The sequence below is a fragment of the Sinocyclocheilus grahami genome, unplaced genomic scaffold (assembly GCF_001515645.1).
Source record: "Sinocyclocheilus grahami isolate Dianchi unplaced genomic scaffold, SAMN03320097.WGS_v1.1 scaffold466.1, whole genome shotgun sequence".
Lineage (NCBI taxonomy): Eukaryota > Metazoa > Chordata > Actinopteri > Cypriniformes > Cyprinidae > Sinocyclocheilus > Sinocyclocheilus grahami.
Window position 1 is genome coordinate 667,206 of NW_015505645.1, and position 23,832 is coordinate 691,037.

The 23,832-nt window shown below is 37.7% G+C and overlaps 1 protein-coding gene across 1 annotated transcript; it reads right to left on the reverse strand.

Moving 5' to 3' along the window:
* Positions 1–15: 15 nt before the first annotated feature.
* On the reverse strand, positions 16–20,183 carry LOC107553218 (ninein-like). Its single transcript, XM_016235372.1, is given in 28 exon segments — positions 16–1,164; positions 1,269–1,382; positions 3,632–3,727; positions 4,782–4,907; positions 4,984–5,151; positions 5,288–5,434; positions 5,959–6,036; positions 6,165–6,302; positions 6,503–6,554; positions 6,632–6,730; positions 7,092–8,086; positions 8,089–9,199; positions 10,091–11,148; positions 11,434–11,525; positions 11,667–11,793; positions 11,887–11,976; positions 12,355–12,465; positions 12,623–12,797; positions 13,091–13,231; positions 14,072–14,208; positions 14,300–14,458; positions 14,567–14,710; positions 15,194–15,366; positions 15,831–15,876; positions 17,652–17,833; positions 19,455–19,542; positions 19,807–19,998; positions 20,078–20,183. Coding segments are annotated over 28 exon segments (6,303 nt in total). The 5' UTR covers positions 20,126–20,183; the 3' UTR covers positions 16–948.
* Between the last annotated feature and the right edge of the window lie 3,649 nt (positions 20,184–23,832).

Consider the following 23,832-nt stretch of genomic DNA (forward strand, 5'->3'; position numbering starts at 1 on the left):
GTGCATCCCCCCCCCCCCCTCCCCAAGCTTGTAAACTGTACTCCTTCAGAGACGCCTGAAATGAAACATCATAACCAGTAATTTTTACTCTCCACACACAAATTACACAGTCGTTACCGCAAGGCTGACGTCTCCGAGCTCTGAGTTTCTTTTACGCCACATAAATATTTTAATGTACTCCCTGTTATTCATATTCACAGTGCTCATAATACATGATTACAGTTCATAAATGAAAAATAGGTACACAAAATAAATACAAACTAAAGTAACATTATGGGATGTTTTTTGGTGCACCTTCTCAAGTGAAAAGGTTTATATTAACTAAACAATCTCAAAGACATAAAATGCACTATAACAAACAGGAATAAACAATGAAGAAACACTGCGGCATTTGCCCTTTAATTTCCTTCTCTGAGATGCACGGAATCACTGACTTTGTTTGCATTTCACTAAAACTATGTAATGAAAGGCGGCTGCGTGTGTGAACACGGGGGCCTCAGCTGTTGCACAAGCTTCTCTAGGTCTAAGGAATTTCACCATTCCTTAAGACCATCTTCCAGTTGCAGTTTAAGGACCAGACTCACCAGTAATAGTACAGTATGGCTTAATCAAAAGAAACTGCTATAAAATGTAACCATTAAAAGCAATAAAAACGTAAAGGAGACGTTCACCCACAAATGAAAATGAATGGGAAGGAGATTTGGGATCTATGACAGAGGGGAAGATTTTCAGTAGCCTAAATAAAAATTTCAGTCTGTTCATTACACAAAGCTTTCGTATGGCTTCAGAGACTTCGAATATAGTGCACAAGTTATATGGACTACTTGGATTTTTTTTGTCCTTTTTGGAGCTTGACACTGTATAAAGAGCAGCTCGGACATGTTTCTCAGAAGAAAATCATACTGGAATGGCTTGTATAACTAAAATCATGTGTAATACAGTTTAAAATCAGGAGCGTGTGAAGTGGTAGGGCGCAGGAGTCAGTGGGGAAGGGCCGAGGTCACGGACAATCTTATTGAGGCTGGAAATTTTCTCCTCCAGGAGGAAGTTCTTCTTTTCTGCTACTTTCTGACGCTGTTCGGTCTTCTCCAAGGCTTTGAGCAGCTGAGCATTCTCCACATACAGGTCTTTGATCAACACATCTGATTCACTGTTCCTGATCAACTACAGAAGCAGAGAGAACAGAAGGTTATACTGGAAGGCTGATTTTGACACAGTAAAATGCATCATCAAGAAAAAGGGCGGGGGAGAATGTTTGTTCTTTGTACCTGTTCTTTCAGCTGAGAGACTTTCTCCTGTAGCAGCAGTTTGAGGTTTCTGAGCGCGAGCTCCACTTCTCTCATTCTCTCCTCCATCTGTAACAGCGCCACCTCCCGCTCGTCCTGCTGGGCATACAGATCAAGGTCAGAGGTCATGAAAGATTATGATGGTTAATTGGTCTGCTAGAAATCCACTACATTAGTTATGTTAACGTTAAGTGCTCATAGAATAATGTAATTAATTTTGCATGGTTTCTGTACCTTCCCTTTCTTACAAACATAAAAAAAACTCTAAAATAGATTATATATGAGCAAAACAAAAACAAACCATCTAAAATGGATTATATATGAGCAATGGAAACAAATGTATGATTTTTTAATATAAATAATGTAAAATCGGGGACATGTAAATAAGTCACAGACAATCAAGAGTAAAGCTTTTTTTTTTTAATTAAACTTAAAATTAAATGCACTACACAAAATATTTCACCTAATAGTTTATTTGATCTCCATTATATATATAAAAAAACACATTCACATCAATAAGGGACATAACACATTTAAACCAAGTAAAACATCCAACAGAATCAATCCAACATCCCAAAAAAAAATCAATAAATTAAAAATAGACAAACACCATTAATTTATTATAAATCAGTGATGCAAAACGTACAGTAAAACATGTAGAGGTAAATAAAGCAATGGAATGAAGTTAATCAATAAAAATAAACTAAATAAAAACTAAAATTAAAAAAGACAGATTTCAGAAAAATCATCCATTACAGCTGAAGTGCAGTATCACACGTTAAAACTGTGATGCAGTGCAAACTTAAAAAAAACAAACAATACTGCTTATTTAAATACCTTACGATCTTAAAATCAATTCATAATCATAGATTGTACTACCCTTAAATGGTATTAAATGTCAAAATCCTATTTTCCTCCATGTGTGGGAGCATCTGGACCAAAGAGGAAACAACTCTCAGCCGAGCGTACATGCAGCATGATGCCACCTTGTGGCAGATTCAGGTCTTTACCAGCTGCAAAGCTACATTGACCCCAACAACTCAAACAAGAACAAGAGCAATGGAAACAAATGTATGATTTTTTAATATAAATAATGTAAAATCGGGGACATGTAAATAAGTCACAGACAATCAAGAGTAAAGCTTTTTTTTTTTAATTAAACTTAAAATTAAATGCACTACACAAAATATTTCACCTAATAGTTTATTTGATCTCCATTATATATATATAAAAAAACACATTCACATCAATAAGGGACATAACACATTTAAACCAAGTAAAACATCCAACAGAATCAATCCAACATCCAAAAAAAAAATCAATAAATTAAAAATAGACAAACACCATTAATTTATTATAAATCAGTGATGCAAAACGTACAGTAAAACATGTAGAGGTAGATAAAGCAATGGAATGAAGTTAATCAATAAAAATAAACTAAATAAAAACTAAAATTAAAAAAGACAGATTTATTTCAGAAAAATCATCCATTACAGCTGAAGTGCAGTATCACACGTTAAAACTGTGATGCAGTGCAAACTTAAAAAAACAAAACAATACTGCTTATTTAAATACCTTACGATCTTAAAATCAATTCATAATCATAGATTGTACTACCCTTAAATGGTATTAAATGTCAAAATCCTATTTTCCTCCATGTGTGGGAGCATCTGGACCAAAGAGGAAACAACTCTCAGCCGAGCGTACATGCAGCATGATGCCACCTTGTGGCAGATTCAGGTCTTTACCAGCTGCAAAGCTACATTGACCCCAACAACTCAAACAAGAACAACCAAATCTGGCAGGAAGGATTCGGTGATTGGACCACACAGACTAAAGTTCAGAGTTCAAAGGGGAGGTGATCTCACAGGTTGCAATTCTTCTGTTATTGATGATGTCACAGCTCTTACACCTGTAGAAACACATACACACAGCACTATATACAGACTTCTTATATCCATATCCACGCACACACACACACACACACACGAGTTGTGATAGAACAGACTTACACAAACAGACCCCCAAACACTTAATAAAGATACACCAAGAGCGTCATCCATCACCATTCACATAAACAACATAGTGGTCGCTCTAACACTGCTTCAACAAATAGAACAGGCCCAATGCTGCCCACATGCCTCCTAAAGAGTGTGAATACGGGTGACGACTGTTTTCCAGAACAGAGCAGACAAACAGAGACACCAGGCGAGCCCAATTCACCGAAGGACCAGACACACAGTAAATATTCCCCAGAGAGTGCTGCGTATATACATCGTTACAGTGACCCCGAGAGAAATCTCATCCCGGCTGTGATGCTGAGTGTTTGGGTGCAAGCGTGTTACCTGCATGTCGAAGTCTGGGCCGTCGCTATGGTGCCGTCCTCTCTGTTCCCCCGGCAAATGTAGAGGAGATGAAGGCAAGACTGCAGCCAGCTGAGCCTGAAACAACAGAGGATCAATGTGTTATTATGAGGAAACAAGTGTTTGTGGACATGACAGTGATGCCAAATGTACTAGGGTACCAAGCCAACTCTACATTTTGATACTGTGAGACTATGTATTATTGACCAGAAAAAGAAACATTTCGGTATTATTATAGGCCTATATATATATAAAAATACACAGAACATTTACTATGGAGGCCCAAACCTGCAGAAATTAAAAATTAATAACTAAATGTTAAAATAGAAAAATCTAGGAATATATGACTTGATAGAACAAATACAATTCATTTTTTTAAATAAATTTAGTCCTGAACTTATTTTGGTATTACTAAAGGACTAAAGGTTATTGTCAAGGGACAATGTATTTTTAGATAATTAAAACAATAGATAAATAAACAGTTCATTATTTATAAATTAATGATGTCAGAAAGTTCAGTAAAAACATGGAGAGGTAGATAAAGCGAGATGGATTAAGGTGAAATTAACATTGGCAAGGAATAGCGTAAAACACTGTTATTAATTAATTAATTTATTTATTTTTGGAGTGTTTACTTAAATAATGACAATTTATTTACACAAGAAATACTTAATTAAATCTGTAATTATTTATTAAAATTAATATTAAGGACTGTATTCAATAGCTTCAAAACTTTTGCTCACCTGCATTAGCCAACATCGTCAAACATGGGCTAAATTCAAAATCTATAAACTATATATTAGGCAAAAAAACAATATGTAAAATGAGTAGTATGTCCAAATTCACAGTATTCACAGTAAGCAAAAAGTTCCCGAATGACCTACTACTTCAGGAGAAATTCTGATATAATGGATATAATATGATATATGGATATAATTCTGATATAATGCATCCAGATTTTATTCATACTAAACACGTTCCTACTGTATAAAACCAACTTTTTAAGGTTGCAAAGTAACTACCTATTTAAAAGAAGTTGAACACAGCAATGGACTAACTGCTAGGTAATGGCTTCGATCAGCACTAAAAAGCATGTAAAAAGTTTAGTTTGGGGAATTGAGGTGGGGGTAACCTTGTTCCGTATTGACAACAGCTGTACATGCAGAGCCTCCATTTCACGTTTCAAGGCTGCTTTTTCTTGATCTGTAGTTTTCACAAGTCCTCTCTGTTTCACACTTAATGCCTCCAGCTGGCAGATCTAAAAAAGAACATAAACTTCATTATCAAATGCTTGCACACATCCTATGGCTGGTGTTTAGTAAACATGCTCTTACCTGCTGCTTTGACGACTGCAGCTCTGAGCTCATCTCGCTCATCTGCCACTTGAGTTGCTGGTTCTCCTCTGTAAGTGAGGCATGCTCCGCCTCCATCAGCTCAGAAAGCTCCGCCCACACACGCCTCCCTTGTTGCTGACCAGCAGACACAACGGAAACCTCCAACAACTGATATGGAGATAGGAGAAGGAAGCAGGAAGGAAGAGAAAGTTAGTTACAGGGGGTAGGGGGAGATAAAGAGTTGTTTCAGTGTCTCCATATAACAAATGACAGGAGCTCAGGTCCTCTACTACAGTATACTCACCTTCTCATTGGCAGCTTGCAATTGTTTGTGCAAAGAAATCACTTCCTGTTTAAGGGCATCTCTTTCTTGCTGTGTGATGCGTAGGTCAGATTTGAGACGAGCGTTCTGCTGAGTGACCGTCTGTAAAGATGAATCCAGTAACATGACCTGAAGGAAACCAAGCGACATTTGCCAAAGATTCCCTCAAAGCAAAAAAACTAAACCAAACCCCAAACACCAAAAAAAAAACAAAAAAAACAAACAAAGCAAAATCAAATGAAATCAAATAAAAACAAACAAAAACAAAAATTAAAATAAAACCAAAAAAGAACAAAAAAAAAAAACAATGGAATAAACCACCATACAAAAAAAACAAACAAAACAAAACACACACACGCAAAACAAAACACAGCGAGAGTAAGCCGTAAGGTGGTCTTTCATTGTTTGTGCTTTTCATACCTTTTCTATGCACCGATTGAGTTCCGATCTAAGCAGTTCCTTTTCTGTTCGGGAAACAATCTCCTCCCGATCACACAACTAATTAAAAAAAAAACAAAAAAGAAAAAAAAAAAAAAAACAATGGAATAAACCACCATACAAAAAAAACAAACAAAACAAAACACACACACGCAAAACAAAACACAGCGAGAGTAAGCCGTAAGGTGGTCTTTCATTGTTTGTGCTTTTCATACCTTTTCTATGCACCGATTGAGTTCCGATCTAAGCAGTTCCTTTTCTGTTCGGGAAACAATCTCCTCCCGATCACACAACTGTAAGCAATTGTGTATGTGTGCATAGAGAAAGACAGGCACAGAGGAAAAAAAAGATTTGTATGAATGTTCGTCCCTCTCAAACTCTCGAGCATATTACTATAAAACTGACGCATTTAAAACCATACCCCATTCTTTTCATTGGCTGAGCTGTCATGTTGACGTATCACTTCCTGGAGCGCATGTCGAAGTACATGATGTGCATTCTGCTGTAATAAAAAATTCTCCTCCTCTAGCTGCTGTCCCAGGCGGCGAGGCTCAGAGAGCTGAAGAAAATGAAATTAAGAGTGTGTTTGTGTGTGGACTTGTGCAAATTATTAAATACAAACATTTAACCACGTATGCAATTATAAATAGAAAAATAATAGATGGCAAAAGTGGTTTATAAGTGTATAAGGAATCCTAATTCTGAGAGTAACTCCATCTAAGAAAGTTTAACTTTCTGGGTAATATAATTAAATCTTACCTGTCTCCTAAAAGCTTGTACCGATCTCTTCCCTTGCTTGATGTGATGTAATCTGGACAAAGACATTTGTCACATCATTTACCCGCACTTACATAGGACAGTTAAGAACTCTCAGTGTGCCTATCTTACCGCAGGTCATCCTGGTTCTCTCTCAAGTCCTCCTCTCTTACTGTCGAGATCTTGTGCCTCAGAATGATGTTCTCTTTAGCCAGACGACAAACTTCATTCCTAAACACAGAGTGCATTGTAAATCTACTTGGTGGTACTAAACTGCATACTTGCATTAAGGCTTGGTGTAAACAGCCCCTTAGTCTGTTAAACTTACAACATGCTCCACAGTGCACTGAAAATTTTTAACAGTTTAGACAAGGGTTGGGTCAAAACAGGTATGTCACAAAACGTGAATACAACTCTACCAGAAGGTAACAAGTGTGTGGGAGGGAGTAATGATGGTGGATGGGGCTCTATCTCTGCAAAGAGGTGGGGTCTACAACAGGCAGAAGTGACTGAGCAGCAGGGAGCAAATGGGACAAGCAGAGCGGGGATACTGATCTACTGAAGCAGGACACAGGAGACCATCACATGGTACCTCCGCTCTTGCATTTGTTCATGGATCCTAAGAGATTTGCCCTGCAGATCAGCAAGTGCTCGGCGTAGTTGTGAGTTCTGTTTCTCAAACTCCATGCAGAAGAATTCTAGCTCTGTCACCGCAGCAATCTTCTCCTTCAGCTGGGAGTTGTAGAATGAGTTGTTGGAAGTATCTGAAGAGTCAGAGTCCCACTGCAGCACCTTATCAAGTTCCTGGATATGTACCTTCGGTTTGGAATTCTCCATTCGAACTCGTGCAGTCTCTTCTAGCACAGATGCCAGCTGTTTGTGGAGATCCTGGACTATGTGCATCTTGTCCTCCAGACTCTTGACCCTCCTCTCCAGTTTTCTGTTGTGTTCTACAAGCTGCAAGTTCTCTTGGATGCTTTGCTCAAAACAGACCTTTATCTCAGCAAGTTGCACATCTTTGATTTGCTTAAATTGCTTTGGTACTTGATGTGTGATATCATCTTTCTCCAGATCCTGCCATTTAGGGCTCTGAAAGCGAGAGCTAGTGAATTCTATAGCTTTTCTGTACTGCATACCATTTTCTTGAAGGTCCAGGATCTCCTGCATGCACACATCTCTCAGATCAGTAATTTGGTCCTGCTCTGTGTCAACTGTTAGGGTACAAACTTCCTTTACAAAAGCCCTGATTTCATTTTCAAGACTTGAAATACTGATACCGTCCTCTGAACTATCTTCAGTCTCAGGTTCAACTGGTTTGCCATTGTATTCAGTCTGGGTGTCATCTTTGCTTGGAGATTCATGGTGTTGCAAGCTCTCCTGGTTATAGGAAGCTTCAGATTCTGCAGAGAAATTACCTTCTGTTTCTGTGCCATTCAAAATATCCTCCTCAGCCAACTTCAAAGTCTCTGTGCTATTGCTCTTAACATCCTGCTCTTCTCTCAGTTCTGTATCTTCAAAACCATCCACTTCAGGATTCTCCTTAGTCTTTTCCTTCTCTACTTTAGGACAATCAGGGGTTTCTCTGTTCCACTGTTGTTAGATTCTACATAAGCTATGTCTAATTTAACATCAGAAAACGAGATCAAAGTTATAACTCCGACCTCTGGGCATCTGTGTAGCTGTGGATTTCCAAAGTCTGGGTCAGTACCTTCATCCACTATGCCTGCTTCCTCTTCATCCTCTCCGTTTACAGAAGACTCCCCACATATGACGTGCTTTGGACTGACTTCATCACTAAATCCTGTGCAGGTTTCTTCGTTGAGTTCATCAAAGGGCTGTACTGTGGATTCTTTGCAAGTTTCTTCACTGACATCTCCATTGGGTTCTACAGAGATTTCTACAGTGGACTCTATGCAAAGTTCCCCAAAAGGTTCTGTAGAAGGTTCTCCAGTGGTTCCTGTCAAATGCAACACGGTTTCCTCCAACTGCACCACTCTCAATGCCAGTGCATCTCTCTCTGCAAGCAGAGCCTTTCTCTCGTCCTTTAATTCCTGACAGAGAAGCTCTTCACCCTCCTTCATTCTGCAAATCAGCTCCATGTTTTCAGAGAATGCAAGTACTTCCCCTCGCCTGCTCTCCAAAGCAGACAGACTCCTTTGAAGCTCCGCTCGCTCCTGGATGAAGTCATCCACGGCCTGTTTCAGCATCTCTTCCAGCTCAGTGGATTTGTGCTCTGCTTGTGCCAGCAGCAGGTCTTTGGCCTCCATCCTATCCTGCAAATGCTTGTGCAGCTCATTGAGTTGACGGCTCAGCTCAATTTCTTTGGTTCGAGCAGCACTGGCAAAAGCCTCCAGCTCGGCCTGAAGCTGTAGGTTCTTGTCTGTCAGAGCTTTAATATCTTGCGCATGTGTGAGCTCAAGGCTTTGGCACTCCTTTTTAAACTCCTCCCTCTCTAGGTCCAGCACCTCCCTCAACAGCTTCCACTGTTGCTCTGCCTCCTTGGTGGCTGCCTCTGACTCCTCCTCCCAGTGGGTGCGATCTGCAGCATGCTGTTGGGTAAGTGCTGCAATCTCATGTTGGTAATGTTGCTCGAGTTTATGTACATCCACCTGAAAACGCTCAGACACTGCCTCTTGGTCACCACAGAAACGGATTTCCACCTCTTTGAGTCGCTGACAGAATTGTTTCTCCAGCTCTCTCCTGTACATGGCCAATCAACATAAATAGCTTATAACATCACCTAAAAGAAATATGAACCAACCATATTGCAGAGTGGAGAAAAGAATAGCTGATAGAGGTTTTTGTATGTTTCAAAATGACAAGTTGAGTGTTGTTAAATCCAAAAGCATGACATATAGGCTTAAGAAGCATGTCTTAGGTTTAAGAAGCATTGGCTGCCTTTATATGTATAATATATATCCCAAATATTTTAAACTACAATGAATAAAAAAAATATTTTTCCCCGAGTAAAAAATATAGATACTTGAGAAACAACACTGCATAAGACTTGTTTTCAAAGAATGTACCTTTAATACAAATATACTTTGTTTTACTGCAGTTTTTTTTAAATGTGTTTATACTATAAAAATATACTTAATATATATTATATGTTTATATGTTATATAAAAAATTGCCAGTGCAGTAAGATTTATGTTTGTTTGTAATTTAACACCATGGCATTAAACAGGTAAAAACGCAATAAAAAGATATTGAAGATTAAAACCTATACACGATTTTTTTTACTTTTTTTATTACTAAAAATAAAATGAATAAATAAATTAAAATAAATTTTCTCAAAAATAAATAAATAAAATTAAAACCACTACAGTCCAGTTACATTTGCTTATACACAAAGACAAATTCTCTGAAAACAACTCTTCTACTCGTATACAGGTAATCTATCTTGTTTCAAGGATTCTAGATATTTCTTAGATATCTAAGACAAAAAAATACATATGCTAAGTTAAACATTTTGCTGTGTATTCATTTTAAGCACCTACCTTAAAAGAAAATGGCTAATTAAATTAGTCTTACTTCACATATAAAAATGCTAAAGGTTTAAAGTTAGCAATTCTAACTAGTGTGTCTTACCTCTGTTCTGCAATATCGGAGCGTAGTTTCTCCAAAAGGCTGCTGAGCCTTTCTCTCTCCTCGCTGTGTTTGGCACTCAGCTCCTGAATGGCCTCCCTCTGCGCCTCCTCCATCCGGCTCTGCTCCTCATTCAGCACCTGCTGCCACCTCCTCTCCTGCTTCTCTCTCTCCTGCTCCAAACAGGCTTGAAGTGCCTCCTCATGCTGTTTCTCCAGCTGAGCCCGCTCTCTCTCCCAATGCTCAATTAGAATGCTCTCTGTCTCCTCCTGCTGTGAGCGGAGGTGTTCCCTCTCCTCCTCCAAACGCTGTAGGAGCAAAGCGTGATGTTTGTTCTCTAACGAAGCCCGCTCTTCATCCCACTGTTGCCTGAGCCTCCTCTCCCTCTCCAACCTCTCCTCAAGCACGGCCTGCAACGCCTCCTTACTGATCTCTCCTTGTTCCTTCCTCTCCCGCTCCCATTCCTCCTTAAGCCTCTGCTCTCTCTCCTCTAGCAGAGCTTGCAATGCCTCCTTACTGTTCTCCTCTAAATCCTGCCTCTCCCACTCCCACTCCTCCCTGAGCCTGTTTTCCAGCTCAACACACTCCTGTTCTGTTCTATGCTGCATCTCCTCAAGCTGAGCACTTAGCACCTCCTCATAGCTCTTTTGCTCTTCTTTCCACTGCTCCTTGAGCCTCTTCTCCTCCTTTTCCTTCTCTTCTTGCAGTCTCTCTCTCTGCTCCTGCAGATTGGCCTCCAGCCCCTCCTGGTGCTTTAATTCCATCAGACTCACCTCCTCAGCTTGCACTCTGATCTGCTCTTCATAGGCAGTCTGTTTTTCCTCCAAAACTTGCACCTTTGCTTCCAGCTGTTCTACATGGCTTCTGGCATCCTGCGCCTCCTGCGTGAGAGAGTGAAGCTCCTGTTGGTGGAGAGTTTTGAGGGCAGAAATGTCCTGCTCCAATCTGTTCGCGCTCTCTTGTTCTCTTGCCAGCTCCTCCTTCAAAACCTGCACCTCCTGTTGGTGCTGCAGGGAGAGATGACTTCTCTCCTCCTCTGCACTGTGTTTTTCTTCATAAACCTACAGAGGGGGTCAGAGAGCAACAGGAAGGGTCAACTTTTATTCTTTAAACAATCTAGAAAAGTCTGGCATATACTTTAATCTTTAAGGTACGGTTCAACTAAAAATTAAAATTCTTAAAGGTACAGTTCACCAAAAATTAAAATTTTCATTTTTGGGTGAACTATCCTTTAAAACTGATCTGAATGCAAATACACTAACCCCCTCCTTTGGTTTCATACAACTCACAAAAACTATACTGCAGCTATAAATTCTTTTCATAGTTTTAGTTTATGTACGTCTCACCATTGTCCTGATGTTTTCTATCTCTCGTTGGTGCTGCTCCAGTAACATCTCGGTCTCTAGACTCATGTTTAATGGCTGCTGCTCCTGAGAACCTACAAATGCACACACACACACACACACACACACACACACACACAACAGCACAGCTGAGTACATGTGACAGAAGATGGACTCCAACTGTAAGCATTTAGATTTATCTATGAGTATTCAGTATGAGCAGACATGTAGGTTACCTGGGTCTGGACTCTTGCTGGCCAGTTCATCAGACAGGCTCAGTCCAGGAAGTGTTGAGGGTGTGTGGCCAGAAGTCTGATATTCCTCCAGCTGAGCTTCCAGCTCATCTATACGATCCTGCAACTCCTACAACACACATACAGATATAGATGTGAATTTGAGTGAGAAATAATAGACTGAAACAAAAGGAAAGTAAACATAAATAGAGAGGTTACAGACCCTGCACTGCTCCTCGTAGTTCCTGCGCAGCTGTCTCAGACGCTCCTCCTGCTGGTAAAACTCTGCGCTGTCTGGATCCAAATCACCAAACTACACACAAAAGCATTTTCCTATTGTTCATGATTTACTGGACAAGGATTTTCAAAAAAAAATAAAAAAATTGGCATAACTAGAACAATGTTTATTCATAAAAATGTATAACATGTCTACAGAGTTTTATGTTTTAATCAGTTTACATGACTTTTCCAGTCCAAAAAAAAAAACCCCATCACAAAATGGGCTACCTTATATAGCCAGATTTATCAAGACAGTAAGAAACCTGATGTAAATAAATAGATGTCTGTAATGATGTTAGCAGGCTTGAGTAAGTAAGGAAAGTTTGGTGTGTCTTTGGTGATGTTACTATTGACATATGCATGTTTCTCCTCATGTCAGTACTGATGTCTGTGTCCATGCTAATTCCAGTACCTTCTCTTTCAAAACACCATCCAGATTTTTTTGCACTTTGTTCAACTGGTTTTCTGCCTCGACCAGTTTCTCTGTGGTCTCAATAAGCTCTGACTCCAGACGACCATTTTCCTACACAGTACAATGTTAATGAAGACAAACAAATACAATACATTTTGCAATTCAAATCAAAATTAAAATGACAGGTTGACAGGAATGTGATGTGAACATGTAGCAGGCAATTGATGGTGTTTAAAAAAGAAAAAACTCAATGCAAAATGCTGATTACTTTAATGGTGAGAGATAGATGTTCTCGTAGGAAGGTTTCATCTTCTCTCATCTTGCCAATTTCCTGTTCAAGCTCATCTCGTTGCTGATTGGCCTGCTGCTGCACAAGCTCCACCTCTTTACTAAGCTCTGCCCTCAGAGTGGTCATATTCTCTTTATATTGCTGCTCCAACTTCCTATTTAAATTGCATCCATGGACATAAACACACATGCATTTGACATACGAATACACCCACATGCATCAACCATCAATGTCCACAGAACAAGCCTTCTGTGTTTATGCAGCCATTTCTGCAGGTAAACATCGATACAGCTGTGGAAAACGTCTCATCACAGATAATATGCAGAAAAAAGATGGGATTGGAGAATTTGAAATCTATAAGAGCTTTCTGCTTTCTGAAGTATAAAGTAATATGGGTTGATTTATGAACAAGGGAAAAGGGGCAGCTGATTGAAGGTGAAAGGTTACCGGAGGTTGAGTTCGTTATTGCGCTCAATGGAAGCATGGTGGTCATCGACCTCAGACGCTAGCTGAGATTTCAGTTTCTCTGCTTTGTCCAGATCAAAGCGAATCCTCTCCTTCTCACGCCTTTCCAGGTCGACACACTCACTGTCACACAAAGAATTATGACATTAGAAGCAAACCGGAGCCCTGATGGTTGTAAAATGATCTTGAATAAATCTGAATAATGAGCAGAAGTGTGTAAAACAATCTGGAGCGAGTCTGAATAATGACCTGGACTGAAGCAGAATAACAAGATGTGATTTAGAATAAGAGAAAACAATAGGTTTTAGCATTATATAGTCTGCGTCATAATAGCAAGCTGGGGTGATCTGGAATGATTTAGTGCTTGACATAGCTAGAACAAATATAAATTCATTATATAAATTAACATGACTATTTAATATTTTGTTAATTTCTAACACCTTCGGTACATATATTTATATATATCCAAGTTTTCCAAAATTGTTGGAATCCTGATTCTTAAATAAAAAATTAGTTGAGGTAGCAAATTAAAATACGAAATATGTCCGTTTTCATCTTGTTTTTAGCTTTATTAACTTATTCTAAAACATATTTGGTCTTATTTGAAATCCTTTGGTGCCATTTTGCGAACCCCTTGGAATTGTACTAAGCCAACCTAGTGGGCCCCAGCCCCTTGATTGAGAACCACTGACCTAGAATGAGATGGAGTATGTGTGAATAACAAACTGATCTAGCGTGATGCAGCGTAGACAGCCAAAGTACTCTACAGTGAATAAGAATAATGAACTGGTGTGAATATTAGTTGAATTTAATGAATTATTATTTGGATGATCATACCAATTATAAATATGAATCATGCAGTAGTACGCTGGAGCAGCTCTAGTTCTAAATCTCTAAATCTGGACCGAGCTTGAGTGAGCTGTGAGAGTTGGAATGAGCTAGAGTTCAGATACATGGACTCACAGCAGATGTCTGATTTCTGCCTTAAAGCTCACTAGCGCCGCCTGGTGGATTGAGTTCTTAGTGCTCAGCAGTTCATTCTCTAAAGCAACGGTCAACTCAGACAGATTCACTTTACCTTCCAGATTAAAATCCAGAGCCTACAGACAGACACACACATACAAAAACTTGTTACAAATATCTCAGTTTAAATGCAGAGTTGTGAAGACGCACAATGTCTATGTATGTTACCTGTAAGATCTCTGAGCTATTGTCCACTCCCTCATCCATCCACCTGTAAAGCAGAGTTTCCACAGGAGCATGTCCCGATCCATCATCCAAATCCGAAAACACCCGCAGACCGATTGTACTGCTCAAAGCACATGAGATCCTACGTCCCGACTCATCAAACTTGAAAGAAAGATGGAGAAAAGAGGTTTAACACTTATATTTAGGCATTTATATTTTATTTTATTTATATTATATCATATTTGCACACAGCCTATTTTTGTGTACTACCTGCGTGGAATGTAGTCTCTTTAATTGTCTGTAGGGTGTAGATGCTGATGGTGTTGGTGGTTTGCTGTGGTTTATTATGCATGAGATGAATTCCTGTACATCCATTGCGCTTTCATCAGCACACTGCAACAGATCCTCGTCCACCTGGGAACATTCAAACACACAGGAACCACGTGTTAATATGGTACTTAAAGGGATAGTTCACCCAAAAATGTATTTTCTATTTTCATTTACTCACCCTGTTGGCCCAGACTCAAAATAATTTGGTTATTCTTTGAAACAGATTTGTAATGGAACAAAAAAGATCATAAAGGGACTGTAATATGATTCCATATGAATCAAGCTATTTAATCCAGGTCTTGTGAGGAGATATAACCGTTTTATATAATGTACAGATTTGATTTAGGCTTTTATTTCCATCTAGACAACGATTGACACATACATACAGTGCATCACGCATGGTAAACACTGGATGTTCAGCGGCGGTACAGAAACCTCTCAGGTTTCATAAAAGATTTGTGTTTGAAGATTAACCGAATGACATGAGGGTAAATGACAGTTTTCATTTTTGGGTGAACTATCACTTTAACCACTTAATGCATCTCAGGTTGTGATAATGGAAAATACCTCAATGCCTATGTGCTGGCAGAGTGTGTGTAGCTGTTGCAGTGTGGCCGTGCCGTTTATGGGCAGAGAGAGTTGATGGCAAGCGTTATGCAAACGCTCCTCCATGTCACAGAGTGGCACTGCACTGCCACGTGGTGTGCTGGGTTCATCTGGGTTCCAGAGGTGCAGCTGACCTGCACACAATCCAGTGTAAATGTCTTGCATAAGGGAATAAAAAAAAAAAGAGTATTTAAACTTACCTTCTGCTTCAAACTCTTCAGAAATGCTGATGTCAGCATTCCAGCGCTATAAAGAAAATAATAAAATGCACACATGAAAAACTCTGACAATCACAACCCCAGGAGGGGCTTGTGATTGTGAGCAACAATATGAAAGCAGCAGACGTCAATAAAGAGGTAATCTTCATCTCTATTGCACTGATATGAGCTGAGAACACATTTAACAAGAGGTGTTAATGATTAAATTGTGGATTTTTTATCATTTATAATGTAACGGTTTAGGCTTACTGGCTGTCAATTAATCAATGTCAAAACAAATGCCTGTATTTATTGGTCCACTTAATATATGCACTATGGTTTCAAAATTTGGGGTCAGTAAGTTATTTTTTAAAAAAAAAAAAAAGAGTATTTAAACTTACCTTCTGCTTCAAACTCTTCAGAAATGCTGATGTCAGCATTCCAGCGCTATAAAGAAAATAATAAAATGCACACATGAAAAACTCTGACAATCACAACCCCAGGAGGGGCTTGTGATTGTGAGCAACAATATGAAAGCAGCAGACGTCAATAAAGAGGTAATCTTCATCTCTATTGCACTGATATGAGCTGAGAACACATTTAACAAGAGGTGTTAATGATTAAATTGTGGATTTTTTATCATTTATAATGTAACGGTTTAGGCTTACTGGCTGTCAATTAATCAATGTCAAAACAAATGCCTGTATTTATTGGTCCACTTAATATATGCACTATGGTTTCAAAATTTGGGGTCAGTAAGTTATTTTTTTTAAAGAAATTAATGCTTTTATTCAGCAAGGACACATTAAATTGATGAAAAGTGACAGTAACGACATTCATAATTTTACAAAAGATTTCTATTTTCAAATAAATGCTGTTCTTTTCAAAGAATCTTGAAACAAAATGTAGCACACTTTACAGAAAAATATTAAGCAGCATAACGGTTTTAAATATTGATGATAATTAGAAATGTTTCTTGATTTTGTATGAGCATATTAGAATGATTTCTGAAGGATCATGTGACACTGAAGAACACACAAATTCAGCTTTGCTATCACAAAAATTACATTTTAAAATAACTTAGAGTAAAAAATAAATATAAAAAGGAATTCTAAAATGAATAACATTTCATAGTATTACTGTTTTGCTGTACTTTTGATAAAATAAATGGAGCCTTGTTAAGCATAAATAACTTTTCAATAACATTTAAAAAATCGTACCGACTTGTATGTGTATATATGTATATGTACAGTGGGTACGGAAAGTATTCAGACCCCCTTAAATTTTTCACTCTTTGTTATATTGCAGCCATTTGCTAAAATCATTTAAGTTAATTTTTTTCCTCATTAATGTACACACAGCACCCCATATTGACAGAAAAACACAGAATTGTTGACATTTTTGCAGATTGTACCCACTGTGTGTGTATATATATAAGTACACACACACACATATATAAATACTAAACAAAATAAAAATTAAAAGCAAAATAAATATACTAAAATACAAAATTTGCCATAAACCTACATTTTTGAATGCAAAACTAAAAAGTCACTCAATCAACTTCTTCTCTATTGTTTGGTCAAGATCATTGTGTGCGTGTGTTCAAATATAGACAGAGTGAATTTCTAGGGGTGTAGGGAGCAGATGGAGAATACGTGCAATGGAATCCAGGGGGTGGGGAAGGGTCATTGTTCATCAATAGAAAGCCCCCAAACCCCCCTCTCCCAAAACACACACCCCACACATCTGCTGTTGTAGAACTGGAGGATTGTTCACACATCGGACAATCAGAGAGAGCTCTGCACAGCAGATTAATGTGTATTAATGTGCACCTGCTGGAAAGCGTGGCCAGTCACACACAAAAGCTCACAAACACAAGCCAGCATGAATTTGATAAAATTATTTTCATCATGAGACATCATTGCCTGATAGTTCGCGTTAAAGTGGGGTGTATCTTCTGAGTGTCTGAAATATCATTAACTCAAACTAAACTGGTGTCAGAGCAGAGGGCAAAGACACACACACTCAGACACATCGCAACTAGCTCCAAAACACAGACCCAGACTGTGTGTTTTGGAGCTAGTTGCGGCTGAATAATTTAACCTTCAACTTTAACCTTCAGCTTTATCTGCGTATTCAGATATGCTTGATTCCAAACGAGAAGAATGTGGTTTAACCTTTAAGCTTCACCGTTATTCATGTTTGTGTGTGTTTGTTACCTCACGTTTCCTGGGTACAGTCCTGTCATCGCTCTCTTGAGCATCTTCATCCTTCTCCTCCTCCTCCTCCTCATCTTCAGCCTGTGTGGGTGAATCAGTCTGCGTATGAATGAACTCTGGAGCAGAGCGGCGGCCATAGCGCTTGCTGCCCTTTATGAAGCGTGGCTGGACTTCTGGGGAATCTAGGGGTGAGATTAAAGGACTCTTACAACACTTACAAAAAAATAAATGCATTCCTCCACAGTGACATCTAACAAGAGCTCAACTTTCAAAATACTTGCTACTCTTTCACAAATTTTGCACAAGGAATCACTATGTCTAATGATCACATATCTTTACATATATATCAGGTCAGACAACTTTTTAAATAATTAAAGATACCATAAAACAGTAATATTTAGAAATATTACAAATGTTTTTATTTATTTTAAAACATTTTAAAATGTAATTTTTTTTCTAGTCTTCAGTGTCACTGTGTCAAATCATTCTAATATGCTGATTTGGTGCTCAAGAAACATTTCTTCTTCTTATTATTATTATTATTATCAATGTTTAAAATAGTTGTGCTGCTTAATATATTTGTGAAAACCATGACACCTTTTTCAGGATATGCTGAAAGTTCAAAAGAACAGCATTTATTTGAAATTAATCTTTTGTATCATTATGAATATATTTATGGTCACCTCCTTGCTACTTTAAAGTATGTATTTTCACATCAAAAGTTTGAACAGTAGTGGATATGGGCACCACAGAGTTTAAACAAACTATATCATAAACTCTGCAGATTTCATTACAAGATCATTCATGGTATATTAGTAACAACCAAACCAGTGGCACATGTTGATAAGAGTGGAGGACATTTTTAGGAACAAAATCTGTGAACTCAGTTTAAATTATCGTTCACCTCAGAAACCTGTGACTGAAATGCATTTGAGAGCATGAATAAATGACGAATGGCAAGTTTTGTTTATTGAAGCCCAGGGTAACACATACATTGTGTGTATAAATGCTGTCTACCAAATGTTTATAAGCAGAAATGATTCATGAAGAAATAATGTTTACTAAGCATCACCATTTCTATTGCTTATAATTAGGCAAACACTTAGAACATACTGCATAGCAATGCCCTGGCTACCATCATTAACTGTGAGATGTCATAATTAGCGAAGAGCTTGTTTTAAGATAGAATAGTCTTCATTTACACTCTCACTATTCTCAGAATAATCCTCCTTAATCCAGATTTAACCTTACATCCTCCCTTCACTCTCTGAGCTCAGGCTGTCTGGTTTTTAATACATTCTTGATTACATCATGATTTCTAAATGCTGAGCAGAACCGCTTGATCACAACCTGTATCAAAAACTGTGTGTCAATTATAGTAGATAGATTAGTCATAAGTCAAGCAGACCGAATAATCAACAGCTGTAAACATATAACATATACTATATTAGACCTAAATTGATATATAGAATTAATAAATAGATATTTATTTCTAAAGGTTTTGGTGACTTTTATGAAACAAAGCATGTATAGATATTATTTGAAAAGGGTGCTTCAATGGTAATACCAATATCCAAAGACGATTATATTTTTAGAATGGAATAACTATACAACTTAATGAGACATTCATAAAACTGAGGATTTAAACTGCTCTTTTTACACAATATTGGTTCCAGCAAGCAAGGTTACATGATGCCAATAATCTAAAATGCTCAATTAAGTTTAAAGATCTCATGTCCGTTCATTATATGGTTTAAAACGGCAACCTTTTGGTTACCAGCCCAGATATTATAAGGATGTTACCTGGTCGTTCAAGACATTCTTCTGGATCATTTGTGTTCGTGCTTGATAACACAAGGATCAGCGCATCCTTAAACTGTTCAAAATCAACCTGAAAAATCAAAACAGCAGCAGGTAATCACTCCTCTTTTCACCAATGTTTATCACGACTATGCAGTCTTGTTTTAGATGCTCTAAAAAGGTGTTTGGTTTGGATTTTGAACAAACTACAAAGTTTCTGAAATGTAAACCACACTCTCTTGACCATTAACAGTATTTAATGTCTCAGTATTAAATTGAACACACACACAAAAATGACATTAAAATAAAATAAAATGACTAATTTGACGCATGTGTATATATTATTATCTCTCACCCGTGCACGGATCTGGTCCTCCAGCAGTGTGTGTAAGAGTGTGTTCAGTGTGTTCTCCTCCAGCTGAAGGGCCCGGCAGAGATCGGTCAGTTCTTCAGGACTCAGAGAGCCCAAACCACTGCCATCAAAACTCTCAAACACCTCTTTCAATCGTTCCTCATACTGGTCCCTCGCTCCATCCATCAGCCTTTCCTACAGAGACACAGACAGAATTACAAATCCCATCCACTGATATTTAGCTTATTTAGGCCGATAGTTCACCTCCACTCACAATAACCCCAACATCTTGTTCAAAACACAAGGATGCAAAAAGAGCCATCAATAACCAGAGTGAGAAACAAAAAAATGGACAGGAGCAACAAAGAGATCAAGCGCAAGTGCTTGTCACACTCACACCGGTCACTTTTACCAAGGAGGCTGTATTGGCTGTCAGCCATTAAAGGACTACAGCTTTCATAACAGCAGTACAACGTTCCCACACTTGACTAATGGATTTCCATGAATCCTTTTCAGTCGGATAAGGAGTATATAGAAATCTTTTACATCTCTGGGCTTATTTCCATTTTTATGTCAGGTACCAATTTTTTTTCATTAAGTGTACAATAATATGCTTATTAGGGGTGCACAAAATATCTGTACATACACATTATTGGCCAATATTACACTTTTTATTTTAAGACTTTAAACATTTCCTTGAACTTCGTGCTCATAGCTATTAAAGAGTATATAAGATTCAAGATTGAACATTAAGTTATTGGCCAATATTACACTTTTTTATTTTTATTTTAAGACTTTAATCATTTCCTTGAACTTCGTGCTCATAGCTATTAAAGAGTATATAAGATTCAAGATGGAACATTAAAGCTTGAGCCACAAAAATGGAGAGCACATACAGACCTACAGCACTATTTCTGACACACTCAATCCCTCCGCTCAGGAAGAGAAGAGATCTGTGGGCTAAATGCAGAGCGGAGCACAGATGAGAGAGGCCAACGTCAGGACACACAAGTTATAACATCTGAGATGAACACAATCAAACACACTCGGCTGCAGGTGTCTTTTGTCCCAAGGAGCCCTGACCCCTCTGAAATCCTTACGAGCATAGAAGTCTGTGTATTCATTTATTATTCTTCAGTGGATGGTGCACACACACAAACACAAAAAAGGGGAGGGGTTTGGTATCCATCTGCTCCTTGTCAATGACATCATCACCGGCCCCTTACAAGGACATCTGAGAGTGGCCAGGTGTCCCTCTATTCAGGAAGAACAGATTCAGAGTCACCAGGATATATGGACGAGGTAACATGTGGAACTAATTCTCGGGCATTTTTTTTCTAACCATATAAAATGTACAGAATCATCCATTTATATCAAATACTATTAAATCACAATCTGAACAAATATGACTAATATATAATATCATATCAATTTTAATACAAAAGTAGCTGTAAACAGGGTAACCACAACTTTTATCCAATTTAATCCTTTGTCTTTTCCATTCATTTGTGATAATCATATTGAATTTTTTGGCATTCATTTCATTTAAATTTGTATTCATAATTATTTTAATTGAGATTGGCTCAAAATTCCACTTTAAGAAATAATTTCAGACTGAGCATAATTGTATCAAATTAAACATACTTATTACATTTTTTATTAAATATTTATTAAGCATATATTTCACAGATGCGCGCTCTCTCTCCGTTACTCGGCTATAAGTCCATTAGTTTGATCCGGAGCTCGTGCTCAAACTGAACCGGTCTGTGTATCAAATTAAACAGACTTATACATTTTTTTTATTTAATATTTATTATTATTTAAAATTAATATACATTACTAATATTATTCAATTATTTTTTAAATTGTATTAATTTTATATGCCACATGCATAAATGCAAATTATGATATCTGGAAATCACCATTTTTAAATTCTCTGATATAAGCAGGTTTTCTATGACTAACTGTTTTTTTTTACCATGTAAAATGATGCACAAGTAATCACAATACAACAAACATACTGCTAGAATAAATATTTTTAAATATTCTTTCCCCAAATAATTTCACTACATAAAATCATATACATGTATAAAGTCTGCTTTTTGGTCATGAGCTAGCGGCACCCATTGAAGCTCTGTTATAGTATCTGAAAGCAACAGGTCCCATACAGGGCTAGAATAGAAAAAGAGAAATCGGAGAAATCTCTCTGTAATAATTCACTCATAATAAGCTGAAAGAATCATCAGCATTTCAGCAATCCAATCAAAAATCATCAGCATTTCAGCAATCCAATAAAAAAATCATCAGCAATCATAGAGATTTCAGCATCACACAAGTGTCCAGCAGGGAGACACAGACACAAAGGAGGACAATGACAGACACACACTGCAGAATGATCATCGGAGACATTTAAATGAACAGATGGTTTGATTCAGTTGCAGACAGAAGACTCATTCCATCACTGTGGTGCCTAATTCTGTTTCCACTTAGTTTTGCATGGCTTTTAAACAATTCGACATTATAGAAACAGTGCCACAACCTGTTGAAAACCAAAACTACTTCCCTCATCACATGGCTACAATTCAGCAATCTCAGATGATCGAGGTCTTCAGTCCGTAACAGTGACTCTTAGCAACATTAAACACGCAAAATACACACCCATACCAAGAACACTGTCACTTCGATTTCACTTCATTTATCAAACATGTTTTGTGGTGAAAGAAAATAATTAAAAAAAATTCACTATTAAAGAAACAAAGTTTTGGACTTCAATACTGCAGTCACAAATGAATCGCCAAATCAAATCACGGAACAAACTCAAAACCATATGCAGGACACATAATATTAAAGGTTCATGCCGAATGAATGCATGAATCTATTATGAGTGAGATGGCTGTGATTTATGTGTGATAAAGTCAAAGTTAAACCCATCAGAACATACCCGGCGGTTTCACTCGGCTATAAGTCCATTAGATTGATCCGGAGCTCGCGCTCAAACTGAACCGGTCTGTGTGTGTTTGGATCTGATGCTGGAGCTAAAGCTGTGAATGTGGTGGCTTTCCGCTGAATGCTCGGGTCAGTGTGCTACATTGTCTGTTATAATGGGGCGGTCAGGGAGATTTTGAAAGGCCCTGCAGGAGGAAGAGGAGGAGACGAGCAGAAACACAGCGCGCAACAGCGACTCCGGCAGGGCAGAGATGGAACTACACCCCTGCTGAACTTGTGTTTTTCTTCCTTTTTCACTCTAAGTCAGTACAACTAGGATGTATTAGCTTGATTTACAGCATTGTCAAAGCACTGCAGAGTAGTAACACAATTTACACTGCAGTTCAAAAGTCATTTATGCTCACCAAAGCTGCTTTTACTTTATCAAAAAATAAAGTAAAACAGTAATATTGTAATAACATTTCTATTTTAATATATTCTAAAATGCAATTTACTCCTGCGATGGCAAAGCTCAAGTAACATTTATTATTCTCACAGCTGAAAATGATTGTGTTTTACTATGATGTCTATTTTAGAAGTATGTCTTATTATTTTTAATAACAATAATGATGATGAATAGTAAACTGTGATACTTTTTTCAGGTTTCTCGACTGAATAGGCAGTTCAAAACAAGTGTTATATATATATACAGTATATATATATATATATTGTTTTTTTTCAAATATAAAACATTGAACAATTGTGTATATTACATTTATTAATTTGCTGGATGCTTAGTGTATTCTGGGCGATTTGTTTAGCATTGGAATAGAACCCACAACTTTGGTGTTGCAAGCCCTTGCACTGGTAAAACTATTTCATTTAGAACCCACAACTTTGGTGCTGCAAGCCCTTGCTCTGGTAAAACTATTTCATTTTTGTACTATAAAAGTGCACAATGTCTGTATGTTGCCCCATGAAACGCTTTGTCCTCTGCCTCTCATGCACTCTTTATTCACTCTTAAGTCATTTTCTAATTTTTCTAATACATTTTCCATAAAATCTAAATATTTACTAAGACTATATGAATAAACGGACTCAAAT